This window comes from Neopelma chrysocephalum, unplaced genomic scaffold (assembly GCF_003984885.1).
Source record: "Neopelma chrysocephalum unplaced genomic scaffold, ASM398488v2 Primary Assembly neopelma1_96942, whole genome shotgun sequence".
In the NCBI taxonomy this organism is placed as follows: Eukaryota; Metazoa; Chordata; class Aves; order Passeriformes; family Pipridae; genus Neopelma; species Neopelma chrysocephalum.
In genome coordinates this window covers 2,928,108-2,944,174 of record NW_020925585.1, presented here as the reverse complement: position 1 = coordinate 2,944,174, position 16,067 = coordinate 2,928,108, and the positions used below count along the sequence as shown (strand labels likewise).

At 41.8% G+C, this 16,067-nt stretch overlaps 1 protein-coding gene across 3 annotated transcripts in view; it reads right to left on the bottom strand.

Moving 5' to 3' along the window:
* Positions 1 to 963: 963 nt before the first annotated feature.
* The window catches only part of TRIM36 (tripartite motif containing 36), a 30,891-nt gene continuing 15,787 nt past the window's right edge, over positions 964 to 16,067 (bottom strand). For all 3 annotated transcript variants that reach the window (XM_027670903.1, XM_027670901.1, XM_027670902.1), the window contains 8 exons: positions 13,953 to 14,278; positions 11,084 to 11,230; positions 9,936 to 10,031; positions 8,814 to 9,067; positions 8,043 to 8,167; positions 7,210 to 7,503; positions 6,616 to 6,913; positions 964 to 2,508 (listed from right to left, as the gene is read on the bottom strand). In XM_027670903.1, coding sequence (XP_027526704.1) covers positions 2,154 to 2,508; positions 6,616 to 6,913; positions 7,210 to 7,503; positions 8,043 to 8,167; positions 8,814 to 9,067; positions 9,936 to 10,031; positions 11,084 to 11,230; positions 13,953 to 14,111 — 1,728 coding nt within the window. In that variant the 5' untranslated portion in view covers positions 14,112 to 14,278 and the 3' untranslated portion in view covers positions 964 to 2,153. The remainder of the gene's footprint in view (positions 2,509 to 6,615; positions 6,914 to 7,209; positions 7,504 to 8,042; positions 8,168 to 8,813; positions 9,068 to 9,935; positions 10,032 to 11,083; positions 11,231 to 13,952; positions 14,279 to 16,067) is intronic.

The following is a 16,067-nucleotide window of genomic DNA, read 5'->3' as shown; positions in this document are numbered from 1 at the left end:
TGTAACAGATTCACCTGGCAGATAAGTCAAAACTTATGGAAGACAAGAAAGTAATCAGGGACAGCCAACATGAGTTCACATGCCTGATTCACCTGGTGGTCTTCTGTGACCATGTGACTGCATCAGTGGATAAGGGAAGAGTGACAGATATCATATACTTGGACTTCTGTAAGGCTTTGATAGGATCCCCCATAACATTCTTACCTCTAAACTTGAAAGATAGGGGTTTGATTGGATGGACTGTTCAGTGGACAAGGAATTGGCTGGATAGCCACATCCAAAGAGTCACAGTCAATAGCTCGATGCCCAAGTGGAAACCAGTAATGAGTAGTGTCCTTCAAGGGTCTGCACTGGTCCCAGTGTTGATGTGGATCTCATGAGGTTCCCCAAGACCGAGCACAAGATCTTGCACCTGGATCCAGGTAATCCCCAGTATCAACACAGACTAGGGGATGGAGAGCAGCCCTACAGAAAGGTCTTGAGCATCCCAGTGGATGAAAAATTGGCCACGAACCAGCAATGTGTGCTTGGAGCACATAAAGTATCCTGGGCTGCTGGGTGGCCATCAGGGTAATTCTCCCACTCTGTTCTACCAAGACCCCACCTGGAGTACTGCATTCAGCTCTGGGGCTCCCAGTACAGAGGAGAGACACAAAAATTGTCAGAGGGCTGGAACACCTCTCCTGTGAAGACAGGTTGAGAGAGCTGGAGTTGTTCACTGGGAGAAGAGAAGGCTCTGGAGAGACCTTATTACAGCCTTTCAATGTACAAAAAGGGCTTAAAAGAAAGATGGAGGAAGGGGGAGAGAGAGAGACTTTTTACCAAGGCCTGTAGAGACAGGACGAGGGGCAATGCTTTTAAACTAAAAGAGCTTAGATTTAGATTGGATATAAGGAAGAAATTTCTAACAGGGTGCTAAGACACTGGAGAAGGTTTCCCAGAGAAGCTGTGGTTTCCCATCCCTGGAAGTGTTCAAGGTCAGGTTGGACATAGCTTTGAGCAACCTGGTTGAGTGGAAGGTGTCCCTGCCATGACATAAGCATTGGAACTAGACAGTCTTTAAAGGTCCCTTCCAAACCAAGCTATTCTGTGTTTCTATGATTCTAGGGAAAATTACTGTGTGATACAGTTTTTAACATTACAGGAACTGAAAGTTGAAGGGAGACATCCTTTAAGGCAGAAATTAGGTCTCAAAACTTAATCAGTGCACTTTTAACATTCTTACTAAGGAAAACCCAAGCTGCTACTAGATAAAAAAATTAACCTATAAGAGTGAGTATTAAAAGAAATACCTGATTTTTTTTTTCAAGTTCACATATGATTACTCATGTCAACAACCCCCTTGCTTTTGCTTAAATACCAGGTACTATTATTCACAAATGCAAACACTTCTGATTTTTTACTCCAAATTCTGACTTTTAAGGTTAAATTGCACTTTATTTTAAATAGCTTATAGTAAAAGCCTGGAAGAGTAAAGAAACTTACCATTATGCCACCAACTATATGACACACCATGTGTCAGAACTTGAGTTTTAGCTTACAATCACATTAAAGGTATACAACATGCAATCACATTCAAGTTTACCCTCCTCTTTCCAAGTATAACTTAAATGTTCAACGGCATTTCTGATTTCTGATTTCTTCCTGTTTTATATTGCATTTTTTAGAATGCTATTTGTGCTGAAAGGCCCAACTGGTGCTCAGGGGTTAACAGGAAAACATTTGACCCCTCAGAGGCATTCAGGTAGATTTCTTAAAAGAAGAATGGCAATCACTCACTGTCAGCTTTGACTTCATTAAATACAAAACTGACTATGTAAGTATTTAAGTTAAATAAAAGGCAGATTTCTACCCCTGAAGAGTAAGTTTTGGTTGCTAGTCCTGAAGAGTAAATTTTGGTTGCAAGTCAAACTTCTTCCCTGCTTCCCCCAGGAAAAAAAAATCTGTGGAGGACAGCATTGCACAGATCACAAGAAAGGCAGGAGAATTCCTTTAGTGCGGAAAGTGCCTGGACCGTTTATCTCAAAAAAAATGGGCCAGAGGCTTGTGAGCAACACGTAGGTAGAATATAATTAATCAGGACTGAAAACTAAGGTAGAATTCTTCTGCTTTCATTTTCCGTCTCAGAACAGCAATGGGAAGAGATCACTGCGCTAGATGTCGTCATTGTATTCCCTGTACATTGCTGTGACAGCTTCCTCAAGATGAACTGCTGCACCACCCATTAAAGCAAATGCTGGATACATTATGCCAGAGCAATCCACCTCGCACTCATAAAGGCATTTCATACGGCCTGCATCATAAAACCCTACCCTGCCTCTGTCACAGTCAAGGCAAATGCCCAAGCATGACGGCAGGGGAAGGATTCTGCTTGCTGGATCCTTGAGAGCAGCAGGTGTAGTGGGGATAAAGAACTTCTTCATGCCTAAAGTGACCAGTGTGCAAGGCTGTGATGAGTCAAAGAAGGCATCTTCACTCCCACTGTCATGACCACTGTCTTGCTCGTATCTGGAACAGAAAAACAACCATGTGCATTTGTCAAATTCTGAAGCGATGTGAACTGGAGAAAGCATGTTTTTAAGAAAGGAAACACCACACGATCACCCACAAAAACCTCAAAGAATATCAGAGAATCATAGAATACCCTGAGTTTGAAGGGACCCACAAGGACCATCAAAGTCTGACTCCTGGCCCTGCACAGGACAACCCCAATAATCAAACCACGTGCCTGAGAGCATTGTCCAAACACTTCTTGAACTCTGTCAGGCTTGGTGCTGTGACTACTTTCCTGGGAAGCCTGTTCCAGTGCCTGACCACCCTCTGGGTGAAACACCATATCCTAATATCCAGCCTCAACCTCCCAACACAGCATTATGCCGTTCCCTTGGGTGCTGTCACTGGTCACCAGGAAGAAAAAAATTGTACCTGCCTCTCCACTTCCCCTCAGTCTCCTGTTCCCCAGGCTGCACAAGCCAAATGACCTCAGATGCTCCTCATATAGCTTCACTTCTAGACCCTTCAACACCATCATAGCCCTCCTTTGGATGCTAACAGCTTAATGTCTTTTTTGTATTATGGTGCCCAAAACTGCACACAGGACTCGAGGTGACACCACACCAGTGCAGAGCAGAGAGGGACAATCCTGTCCCTTAACCAGCTGGCGATGCTTTGCCTGATGCCCCCCAGGACACAGTTGGCCCTCCTGGCTGCCAGGGCTCTGCTGACTCATATTCAACTTGCTGTCGATCAGGACCCCCAGATCCCTTCCCACGGCACTGCTTTCCAGCATCTCATTCCCCAGTCTGTCTGTGTATCCAGGGTTCCCCCATCCCAGGTTTAAAATTCAGCACGTCTTTCTTAACCTTCATAGGGTTGGTGATTGTCCAGTCCTCTAATTTGTCGAGATCTCTCTGCAGGGCCTTTAAGGGAGTAAACATCTTCTCCCAATTTAGTATCAGCAGCAAACTTACTTAATGTACCTTTGAGTCCTGCATCCATTTGAGAAGATATTGAAGAGAACTGGGCTGAAAGAGAGCCCTGTGGAACCTCACTAGTGACCGGTCACCAGCCTGATGCTACCCCATTCACTAAAACTCTTTGTGCCCAATCCATGAACCAGTTGCTCACCCAACACACAATTTATTTATGCAGTAGTGCACTGGGTGTTTCATCCAGAAGGATCCTGGGAGAAACAGTATCAAAAGCTTTATTGAAATACAAAGAGATTACAACAAGTGGCTTCCCTTGGTTAGCTAGGAGGGTTACCTTTGTCATGAAAGGAAAGTAAGTTTTTCAAGAAGGACTTCACCCTGGTGAACCTGTGCTGGCTGTGACTGATGACTGCACTGTCCTTCAGGTCTTGTTCAGTAATTTCCAGAATAATTCTCTCCATAATTTTACCAGTCACTGAACCGGGACTGACAGGCCTGTAGTTATCAGAGTCATCCTTCCTGCCTTTCTCAAAAACCAGGACATTTAACAGTTTTCAGTTGACTGAGACCTCTAAAGACCATTGAAACACTAGCGAGATCTCACAATGACACCAACCAACGCAGTACCCTAAGGGTGAATCCCCTCAAGCCTCACAGACTTATGGAGATTCAGGTGGAACAGAAAATCCTGCACAAGTTTGGGGTTGGCTAGGAGTTGATCATTCTCACGGTCATAGTCCTCAAGCTCTGGGACCCCTAGAGCCCATCACCCTGGTGTTGAAAACTGAGGTGAATAAAGCACTAAACACCTCTGCCTTGCCTATGCCCCTGTTAGTGAGGTGACCATCCCCATCTTGTAATGGGCCAATATTATTTCTGACTGCCTTTGGCTATTAAATTTTTTAAAAAAAACCCTCATTTTATTGTCCCCCACAATACTGGCCAGCTTCAACTCCAATTGTACTTTGGCCACATGAATTTTCTCCCTACAGTAGCGAGTGGCAGCTCTGTATTTCTCCCATGATGCCCAACCTTGCTTTCATTGGTCTTACTTTCTTTTTTTGCCTTAAGTGTAGAAGATCCCTGCTCAGCCAAGCCAGCCTTCTGCCTTGCCTGCTTGACTTCTGAAATTTTGGAATTGCCTGGTCCTGTACCCTTAGCAGGTGGTGCTTAAAAAATTACCAGCATTTTCAATAGCATTTTCCCAGGGGACCTTACTCACTAGTTCCCTGAGCAGCCTGAAGTCTGTTCTCTTCCTGTCCAGAGTTGAAGCTTTGCTGGCACTTTTCCTCCTGACAACAGAGATTTTAAACTCAATTACTTTGTGGTAGCTGTAGCCAAGACAGCCACCAATCATCACTTCACTCATGAGACTCTCACTGCTAAAAAAGAACAAATCAAGGAGGGCACCTTTCCTAGTCAGCTCCCTTAGTACCTGTACCATAAGGTTATCATCCAGATGTTTTAGGAGTCTTTCTGGACCTGTTTGTGCCAGCTGTGTGATGCTCCCTATTAACATCTGGCAAGCTGAAGTCCCCCATAAGGACAAGTGCAGTTGATGGAGAGATGTCCCCTGGTTCCTTAAAGAATAATTCATCAGTGTCGTCATCTTTGCTGGGTGGCCTGTAGTAGACTCCCAGGATGACACCTACTTTGTTTGTCCCTTAATCCTTACCCTGGGGTTCTCAATTGTGCCATCACCAACTGCAAGCTCCATACATTCCAGCCCCTCCATTACACACAACGCCACCCCACTGCCTCGCCTGCCCTGCCTGTCCCTCCTGAAGAGCTTGCAACCATCCAACGTGGCACACCAGCCACAGGACTCCTCCCACCAGGCTTTGCTTACACCAGCGATACATACCTAAGCCAGGAAGGAAGACGCATTTAGTAGGTGGAGAACACTCACTTGGGCCACTTCAAATACTAAAAACTCTAATAAGGAGAAGACCACAAAAGGCTTTACTAAGGAGCGGATGTGTCTAAACGTAGTTTTGCTAGGCAATCACTAATGAACCTACAGGTATAGTAAATTAGTTAACTTGAGAAGTAATTTAGCAAATATGACTAATTCTTACAGACAAGATGATGTCCAGTGAGTTTTCCATACTGCTGCTATATTACAGTATCTTTAAAATTCACAACAAAAGATAGTGGCTTAGTGGTTTAATTTTTGGGGCTTTTTTTTAAGTGCTCTGTCTGAAGGTTTTTCTGGACCACTTCCCATATGGTTACTGGAGAAGGTCCTAGCCATATCTGCTCAGTCTACGTGTTTTTCCCCCGACTTCTGTCTGATAAAGACATACCATAAAAGCACATTTTTCAGTGCAGGCAATCCCTACCTAGGTTTCCAGGGGTTTCAGGGGCTTTGACCGGCAGTTGGATATGTGTTGGCTAAAGTTTTGCAGATACATGTGTTGATAAGGAAAAAGAAAACAAGAAATTTGGATCTAATTTTTCACTTTGCAAAAATGCTCCAACTTTAATCAGCTCAAGATTGAGCTGACACACTTCCAGTGTGCTATACAGGTGGAAGCCAATATATTTGTTAAATTTCTGAAAAAGAGTCCCCAGAAGATAGCCTCCCAGCCTGCAGTTCCTACACACATCCAGGCTTACTACAACTGTAATTGAGAGATGAATATCTTTTTATTAGTTTGCCCACTGTACTTTGGCTTGTGCTTAGTACTGTAACACTCCAGTACTGCATGTAAGCATACAGCCTGAGATAAGCCAGTGACTTGGAATCCACTGTCACGCAAGCTACTGCAAAAATATGCAAATATGCACAATGAACATTGTACCCCTGAATGGCTGCCAAACCTAGTAAAGGGGATTCCCTAAGGGAATTAAGCCAGAGTCTTACCACTGATAATTAAGCATTGCTTCAAACTTACAACTTACGTTTGTTTTTTTTTAACCTTCTTGCTTTAAGTGACATACCTTTACATCTACAGGAATCTGACTTCTTCCCTAAAAAGAAACAAAATACGACTCTGGATATCAGAACATCTTCCTGCTAACAGTAGGGATGAACAGGACAACCTGCTTATACCATGTTCTTCAAATCACTTTTCACTGGTTAGGTTCACCTTGCATAGTGAGACCAGACTTGCCCTTAATTTACTTTTTAAACAGCCATCTCCTTATATAGAGTATACATTAAGCAGAGCCTGCAATTTACCTTGGACTGGTCACATCATGGGTACTGTGGAACAATTTCTGTATCTTGTTGCTTGGAACAACTCCCACTTTCACCAGGTATGAATAGGCTTCCACACGAAAGGCCCAGAAGTGCTTCCCTTTGGCAATCCCAGTGTCACCAATGATGTAGTCCAGGGTTGTGTAGCATCCAACCTGCAGGCGCTCAGATCCCAGCAGTAAAGGAAATCCAGCCCTACTTTCCACAGAGGTTCTTCTCGGGTTCAGCTGGAGATGTTCATTGTTGTACCCACATTTGTCATCAAAAAGAAAACTAAAAACTGAAAAACAGTATCCCAAAAAAATTCTGCTTAGTTAACTATTTGGCTTTCTGTGCTTATAAACTACATTATAAGTCACACTGGCATGAGAATTTCTCACTTTTAAACGCTACCAGGAATGTCATACAAGCAACCCGTCTCTGTATGTTACCTACTCAACTTTTAATAGTGCTTCCAAACATTTATGCAACTGGTAACCATGTAGTGGACATCTGGGAGCTACTGGAAAGTACTTACAGCTCTTTACACTGACAGACACAGAATCACCACCTTGCAGACATAAGAAAACCCAATACCTGGAGCTGGAGGTGTACGCAAAATAACTTCTCGGCTCCAAGGGCTACAGATGGACCCTTTATATCCTCGAACTCTAAAGGCATAGCTGCTGTCATCATCTAGATCAGACACTACTTTGCTCTTGCCACAAACTTCAGTCTTCTGCCATGTCACATTCTCCTCTTCTCTATTAAGCTTATGATACTCAAGAACATAGATGTCAGTTGAATCTGTCTTCCCAGGGCATTCCCAACTGATCAGAGCTTGGTTGTACATTCTGCTCTGCTCTTCATTGATTTCTGGTATTTCAAGACCTGAAATAAATGAGAAAAAACCACTCAAATTTAGATATACTTTGTTTTGGAATTAACCATACAACCCCTTTGTTGAGGGGCTATAGCCCTGTGTAGGGAGTAAATCTGACTCACTCAGTTAAAGAGACCAGATGCGGGTGGTTCTCTGTTTGTACACTTAAATAAATCTCCTAATTTTTGTTCCTACTTTGAGAGGCCCAAGCCTTTATTTCTGGCAGCCAAAAAACAAATGTATCAAAACCCATTATTTTCTGCCATGCAATAAGAAGCTTCTAGGAAGACCGAGTATGATGTAACTACAATATTTTGGAAGCAAGTATAAACTGGTACTGAATCCAGGGGCATCTTAGCTTTCTTATGAAAGCTGAAGATAATACTGCTGCCAGGTAATGTTTTCGGGATTACAGACACAGAAGGAACAATGCAAGTCACATCATAAGACTGAGCTCTGCAACTGCTGCCCTGGGTAAGTTTTGCCTTTCCCCAGAGAAGCCCTTAAAGCCATAACTTGAGAAAGATTTGATGCACTCAGAATTTACCACTGGAATGGAAGGACAAGTCACCAAGAATGTCTTCTTGCTTAGCAGTGTCCACCACAAAGTTTTCAAAAGTAGTTTCAGCTGCTGGCCTAAAGGTCTTCAGAGATTCAGTAGCTTTTTGGATTCTGAAAACAGAAGCAGTGGCATAGCAGAAGAGAGAAAAGGGAATTCAAGTAAGCATTCCTTAAAGTAAAAATGCTAGTTTGTGCTTTAAAAAAGTTCCACTTTCATGTACTTACTGATGTCTCCCAGAAATTTTTGTCTCTCTAGACAGAATTCAAATGCAAAATTTAAAGGCCTCTTGTACATCAGTGTAAACATAACGAACAGGTAATTGTTCAGGTGGGAAAGCATTTAAACAATTTGGAGCATTATGTTCAAAGAACAACATAGATGTGAAAGGCTAGTAGAGAACATAAATATCAAAGAGCTTAAAGCCAGGAAAAACCTGCTAGATTAACTTGCAAGTACCTGATACAATCTCTGAGCAAAGGAATTTGACAGGGAGCCTAACAGACTACCCTTCCACTGCAGTCCCACTGAACAGGGCTAGGCACTGTTGCAGGACAGAGCTCTTACTCTCCTGTGTGTTGTTGCCTAACGAACGCTCTACTGTAGCAATTTCAACTGAACAGTACCAGGACCATTTCCTGAGCCTCTGAAGTATAAGGTACTGTGTTCAGTACTTTGCTAGCAGGTGCCGAAAGAACACAACTGCACGGAAGTCCTGGAACAGTACCTCTATCTCAAACACAATATATTTTAAGATACCTGACATGAAGTTGTTTTGCTGTTTGAACAAAACAAGAGGGATCAGTTTCTTTAAGCACTTCTTGAGCATATCCTACAAGGCCATTATTTTCCAGGAGCCCTTGATATTCTTCCACTTGCGTTTGCAATTTTTCCAGCCTTATATTCTTAGAAGTTTCAATTGCCCTAAGAGCTGCAGATTTCTTCTCTTCCAGAACATGATATAATTTCTCAAAACTCTGAGATGCTTCTTGTTTAGCTCTTTCACTGTTGCACTAGGAGCAAACAAAAGACATTTTAGACAGACTCCACAGCACTGTGGCTCTGTACAGAAACATACTTAAGTTTGTTCAAGATATCATAGTGATCTAATCATCCATTTCACAGACAACACTAATGAGCTTTGTTATGCTCTTTAGCACTGAAAATGAGATCAGCACTGCACCCAAGCTAGTCAGCATTTACTGTCTTAACACAGAGATTGAAGAGCAGGAAGGTATTCCTCTGATTATGTCTTGAGTTATACATTACATTCGTCAAAATAGCTCATGAAAAAGCACTTAAAAACAGGTCAGTCTCTGAAGTCCTCATGCACAAGAGCTATGTGCTCTTCCACCTTCCTCAATAACTGTGAACTGAGGATCCAGCCGAGTTTCTCATGAATACCCTCTGAACTGTAACGTCACTTCTGACTGCCCTGGATAAAAGGAACTGCAAAGCACAGAGGCAATTTCTCTTTTGTGTTTTTCAGCTTGTGTGTGAGGTTCCAGCTGTGACTTTCGGCAGGGAGATTTTGCCCTTAATTCTGACCTCCTCAAGACACACAGGCAGTCTAAATGGTGCAGCACTGTTAATACACAAGTGTCATAAGTCCAACACACCTGTCTTTGGTTAAGGTATCAATTAAGTTTTGTTTTATTTAAATTCACAGAGGCACACAAAAATTACCTTTCCTCTGTATGTTTCCCTATTTCCCACACTGACAGGGTTAGGTCTCACCTCACTGCTAACACAATTTGTTCAGAAATTGCTTTACTACTTAACTGAAAAAACCCAAAGTTTGAAACACTTCACTGAAAACAGTTTTGAGTCCTTGCTGTGTCTCTAAGGGTCATCTCCAGACAACCTGCAAGCCACTCTTACCTCTGTTTCTTTCAGCAGCAGATCCAGCTGTGTGATGTGAGCTTTCACCTGGCTTTCCTTACTGATGAGGTATTCGATATCTTTTGAAAGCTTCTCCTGCCGAAATAAAACAGTTAAGATGGCAGAATAAGGGTATCCACCACAAAGTGACAACCAGCACAGGCAGGTCATCAAGCTAGTGCTCAGTTTACACAGCCACAAGGACAACAGCCTGCAACCAGTTATGAGCAGCAACCCTGTGGAGAATTGCTTGGGGACCTGAGGTGACTGCACAGGGACAGCAGGACTGGGGGCACAGCCTTGAAGGAGAAGACATAACATGTCAGCAGGCTCATTCCTCTCCAGCCACCCAGGAGTCATCCTCTCTTAGATTAGGAACATGAGGCTTCAGGACATTAATAAAATTTACAGAAAAGAGTTGTTAGTTATTAACTCATTTGTAGTAAAATATGCTAGAAAAATGAGTGGATCAAATGACAGTATTATGAGGATCTCTGTACTTCCTTAGCTGCAAGAGTTAGCAGTTGTACAGGAAAAGCTTTGCAAACTGCTGAGGAGGCCAAAGAGCACAAGGCAGGCTAGTCTGGTCTTTTTTTTTTTTTCTCTCCTGTGAGCAAGGGAAGAAGAAAAGGAAAAGGAGGAAATAGGAGCAATCATCATTTATTAACAAAGCAATGTTTGCAAGTTTTCCCTGTTGTGCTTTGTTTAGGAAATTAACAGCCATGCAACTTCAGAAACATTCAAGGTCCCAACAGATACTTCTGATGCAAACTTTTCAGAAGTGCTTCTGAAATATCGGCTACCCCAAGCTACCAGAATATTTATATTAAAAAAATTGACTGCAGAGTATTAACTGCTTAAACTTTCTGCATTGTATGTACTGCTGTACAATTGGTTAAGATTAGGTGAAAGCACTTGTAAGGGTTTATATTTCAAGCCTCACAGAACACACAGTGTAGTTTCTAAGACATGAACTACGTCACACTAATATGTACATTAACCAATGTTGCACAACAGCACATCTCAAGAGTAGTTCAGGGTCTCCTAAACGCACGTCCTGGCTTCCAGCCAGAGGGAGTTTGCCCTTACACCAGAAGCTCAATACTCTTCCTCTTCTTAAAGCCAGGTCCAATGATATTTACTTTTACCTTAAGGGTTTTGTAGGCGGTGCTCATGGTCGTTACTCTATGGTTTGCATGACATCCACCCAGTTTACAGAGATGACAAACAGGCCTTCTGCAGATTTCACAGTACATGTTTACCCTCTCCATTTCATGTTCTGGACACATCAAAATCTGGGGGGGGGGAGGGGAAGCAGAAAGAATACAGATTTACTTTATAAAACCAAGGTGCTCAACAAACCATCAAAGCAACCAACCCAAAGCAGCCTGATATTTCATCAGTGGATTTTCTTTATAGTCAGTTTATCTTCCACGTTATATTTGTCAATGTCACATAGGTTCACAAGGTTTACCTCTAACAATGTCTGTGTACCCAACATGCCATGCAGCCTCCATACGGCAACCAACCCTTTTGCTAATCCTTGCCCAAGTTGTTTGCATGCCTCCAGCTCTCTACACTCCTGATCAGAGATGTAAATGCAATGTATAACATACCCAGCCTGTCAAAAAAACAAACAAACAAAAAAAAAACCCCACAAAACCAAAACAAAAAATGGAAAAAAACAACCAAACAAACAAAAACCGAAAAAAGTTCATGCCAGCACGTCTTGAAACAGCTATGAACTGCTTCTTAAAGCAAAAGCTGACATAAGACTGTAACAATTTAAGTCTAAGCTAGACTATGATAAACCCCATAGTCACTGGTCTTGGAGCAACAAAGTAAACCATCACCACCAGCCACAATTATTTTAAAGACAAAAGGCTCCAGTGTTTCAGTCTTTCTGTCTGACTCCAACTACAAGTTGTTCACACTGATGCTAATTCCAGGATCAACTTAAACAGCATTGCAAAAAAACTGGTGTTCGCTAAAAATCGTCTTTCAAAAACTGAACACGTTGAAATAATTGCTCAAAGAGAAAAAAACGTGCCACTCAACTCCAAGTTCGAGCAACAGATAAAACCATATAAAAGGGGTGTGTATGTGTATTGGTTTAAAAAAAGAAACAATGCTTTGCTTCATTCCAGAGCACTACAAGGCAACACTTGGACCACCTATTCCATAGAAGTTACCAAAGAATAGCTCTTGAGGAAGTTTTTCAGTTTCAAGATGCCCACACACAGAAAGGACAGGAAAGGGCAAAAATAGAAAATTGTGAGTAGCACAAATATAGACAAAACAAGCTAAAACTGCAGACCATCTCTGAAACCAACTTTCAAACCTCAAATGTTATCTTAGGGTATGGTGAAAAGCCCTAAGTGAGACACCAGTCTCACTAGCGCCTTGGTACATTGAGACTGTCATTAAGCCAAATATGCAATAAGCAATCCCGTTTTCATTGACTACTGGATTTGGAAGGAAAAAGAAAAAAGGAAAAAAAAAGAAAACTGCCAGGAAAATCAGTTGTGTAGGCAGACATTTCCAAAAACTACAGTTATTCAGTTAGTCTGTGGAAGTTATTTTTCCACAGCAGTGTATAACCACACCTAACAGAAAACATGTATTTTTATTCATCTCCTCATATAAGCAAGAATTACAGCCTGAGAGCTAGAGACAGCAGAGGTCAGCAGACTACCTTGTCTAGTTTTCTCAAAACTCAAGAACAATCAGCCCAGTATGTTCTTCTCCCATCCACACCACACACACTACAAAGTGCTCTCCAGTCTGCTGGTAAATTAAAGTGATAACTGTCAACATTGTTTAGGAAACCAACAACTATTTCATGCTTTCAGCTCAGGTCTTCAGAATGCAGAGCAATGAAAAATGCACTTTTCTTTCTTTATATAAAACTCAAACATTCCTCAAAGAAGTCTCTATAGGAGCAAAGCAAAGATCAGTTTACTGCTGTTGGGAAGCTTTTCCACAAAGTAGATCTATCTATAGTTGATTTACCTATACTATGTTTTTCTTCTTTTTTTCCCCCTGTTCTTCACATATACTTAAAAGAGCTAAACCTCACATGCACAGACATAGTCAATACATCAAGGTCAGAAGAATCTAAACCACTTCTTCTCCCTTTGCTCTGCTTCAACAAAATTCAACTACTCATTTTCAATCCCACATTCAGTCTGCATGTAGTATAAGATCATCTGGTACCTTTAAGAATACCTAAGGAACACAAGATGCCTCTGGCATTTTCAAGTAGCAATGTTGCAGCTGTGAAGGTTTAGATACCATAGAAGCAAAGATTTTAAGGAGCTGTACACCATTTTAAAGCAAGAGCTAGAAGACAGCATGGAAACTTTCACCTTTCTCATTTATCCCATAAAGGGACATTTCATACAATGTATGTGTTAGCACATTTGAAAGCATATGAAGCTCCAGTCTCAGAAGGAAGGTACACTCTGAAGTCAAGACCTTCTTACACACTGCACATTAATCAAATTTACTTAATTTAATCAAAATTAATCAGGACTCCTTGACCATCAGCATTTCTGTTATCTGTGGGACCTCCAGCAAGGTCACCAGCCAGAGGCACAAAGCATGTGCTGGGACATTTAGACCTATTGTGGTCCTTTGTTAGAGAGATGGTGACAATTTCTCCTGTTGTGCAACTTGAATTCAATAAGGCACTGCCATGTACTGCACCACACTTAGAAAGAGAAGCAAATGTAATAGCACTTTGCAATCACTCTGCTTTGAATGCAGCAACAGCAGCAGCAGTGTGTAAACTAGAAAATTTGCCATTACATTTTTCTCTTCTAGATGCTAGGAAGGAGAGAAAGAAGATACTTCAAGACGGAACAGGCACAAAGCATCCAAGGGAAATGTGCCTTAAAGGGGCAAGGAGGAGGCCAGGTGTGTTGGTTTTTTAAGTTTACCACACATCCTCCCTATGGCAGTGCCATTTTAGATGCTCTTCTGCAACCCAAATTCTGTAAGATACGGTATGCTTACCTTGGGTCTGAAGTTGGTGGTTGGTCCTACATATTCATGCTGGGCTTTCAGAGTTCCCCAAGGATGGTGTATTTTGAAACATTCATTGCAATAGCTTGCACTGCAGTCCATGCAGCTCTTTGTAGACTCCTGAGGCGGAGGTTTGCAGAAATCACACATAATAGCAATGGCTGCCCTGGCTGCCTGTCTGTATCTTTCCACAATGGTTTCCAAAGTAAAGTTGCGAAATAAGCCATTGATGCCACGTTCTCCAAGATCAATATCCCGCTGGCAACCCGGACAAGGAAACAGAGTCGATCTAGGAGTCAGTGAATTGCGTTTTCTGCCTGTGTAGACACCAAATTCCAATTTAAAAGCAGCATAAACAGAACTGGTTTAGATTTTAAAAGACATACGGGTATGAACCAAACTACTGTAACACATTGTCCAAACTAGTACAACACCAATTCATATGCAGTCTGCCAAGCCATAAGAGAATATAACTACCATGACAAGGTAGCAATGTTTGACTCCAAGGGACACTACTCCCCAAAAATGTAATACTATGTTAAGATAAATTTAGCTGTTCCAATCCTATCTTCTTCATCTGATTTTGGATGCACTTAAGTTGTAGTGTTTTGAAACACTAAACACAAAATGTTGTGGAAGCCAGTTGGTTTTTAGGCTGACTGCGCATATATGGAGAGCAACAGCTTTGTAGCATATTGATGTGAAAGACGTTTATTCCCAGAGCAAAACTAGTTATTCCCAGAAAAATATAGCCAACTTTGGGCTCCCTGAAGTTTGCTTTGGCTCAGTCAAATTTATCTTGCTCATCCCAAGAGACATCATAAAAAAAGGGGAACAAGAGAACAGTATGACATGTCAGCCAAATCATTTTGTCAAAAAATACAGAGGCTGACTTGATGCTTGCTAAAAGGCCTTGATAAAGGACGGCTGCTAAATAAGCCCAGCACACCACAGAGGATCCTGAGGTATTTATGTCTGAGAGATTCCTCTACCCTGAACTGAGAAATCACAGATCTCCACTTTTACACAAGGTACATCCATTTTTATTCATTTCAAAAGGAAAAGATGCAGAGCAGCTGCACTCCTACCAAACAGCTACAGCCGAAGTTCATCTCTCTCCAAAATAAAATCACAGGTTCAAGAAAAGCCACAGACCTAAGGAGCCTTTGGAGTCTGTCAGGGGGATGGCTCACACAGACTCAAAGGCTATTTACAAGGTAATGTTGTTGGGGTTATCAGACAGGGAGTGCATCCCATGTCTCACTCATGAATGCAGAGGACGCAACTATCAGAAAGAATCCTTTATGTAATTTAGGAGCAGGCTAAGCCAGTCTTTAGGGTTAACTTGTATTCTTCCAGCTTTCCCATACAAAGAAATAAAAAACTCCATCTTCTATAGCTGGTATATTGTTTCAAGACCCCTTTGAGAGCACTGCATGTTGGTATAACTAACTGTTCTGGTTTCAGCTGGGTTAGAGACAACTTTTTTCTTAGTAGATGGCACAGTGCTGTGTTTCGGATTCAGTATGACAATAATGTTGCTAACACACTGATATTTCAGCTGTTGCTAAGTAGAGTTTACCCTAAATCAAGAAATTTTCATTTTACCATGCTCTACCAGTGAGCAGGTGCACAAGAAGCCAGGAGGGAAAACAGCCAGGACAGCTGACCCAAACTGGCCATCTGAGACAGGATGGGCACCTGTCAGTGGATGAACAATTGCATTGTGCCTCACTTGCTTCTCTTGGGTTTTATTGCTCTCTCTCATTACTATTTTTTTTTATTATTGTTATACTCCAGTTTACAATTAACTCTATTCCAGCCGGAACCAGGACACTAACAAATTCATAAATGGAGGTATGACTTTAAGGTGAATTCCTAGTGTTTAAACTGGTTCTTCTTCTGAAAGGGAAATTTGTTCTCCACTGTATTTAGTCAGTATTTCCCCATTAGAAATGCTGATGTTTTATTTCTTTCTGAAGTGTCCTTTGATGCTACCCAAGACACTTGCCTTGTGCTGTTTTCCTGTTGATGTTTCACCTAACAATTCAAAACCTCCATTCCTATCATGCCCTTTCCAGACTCCTCAAGAAAACACCAAACCAA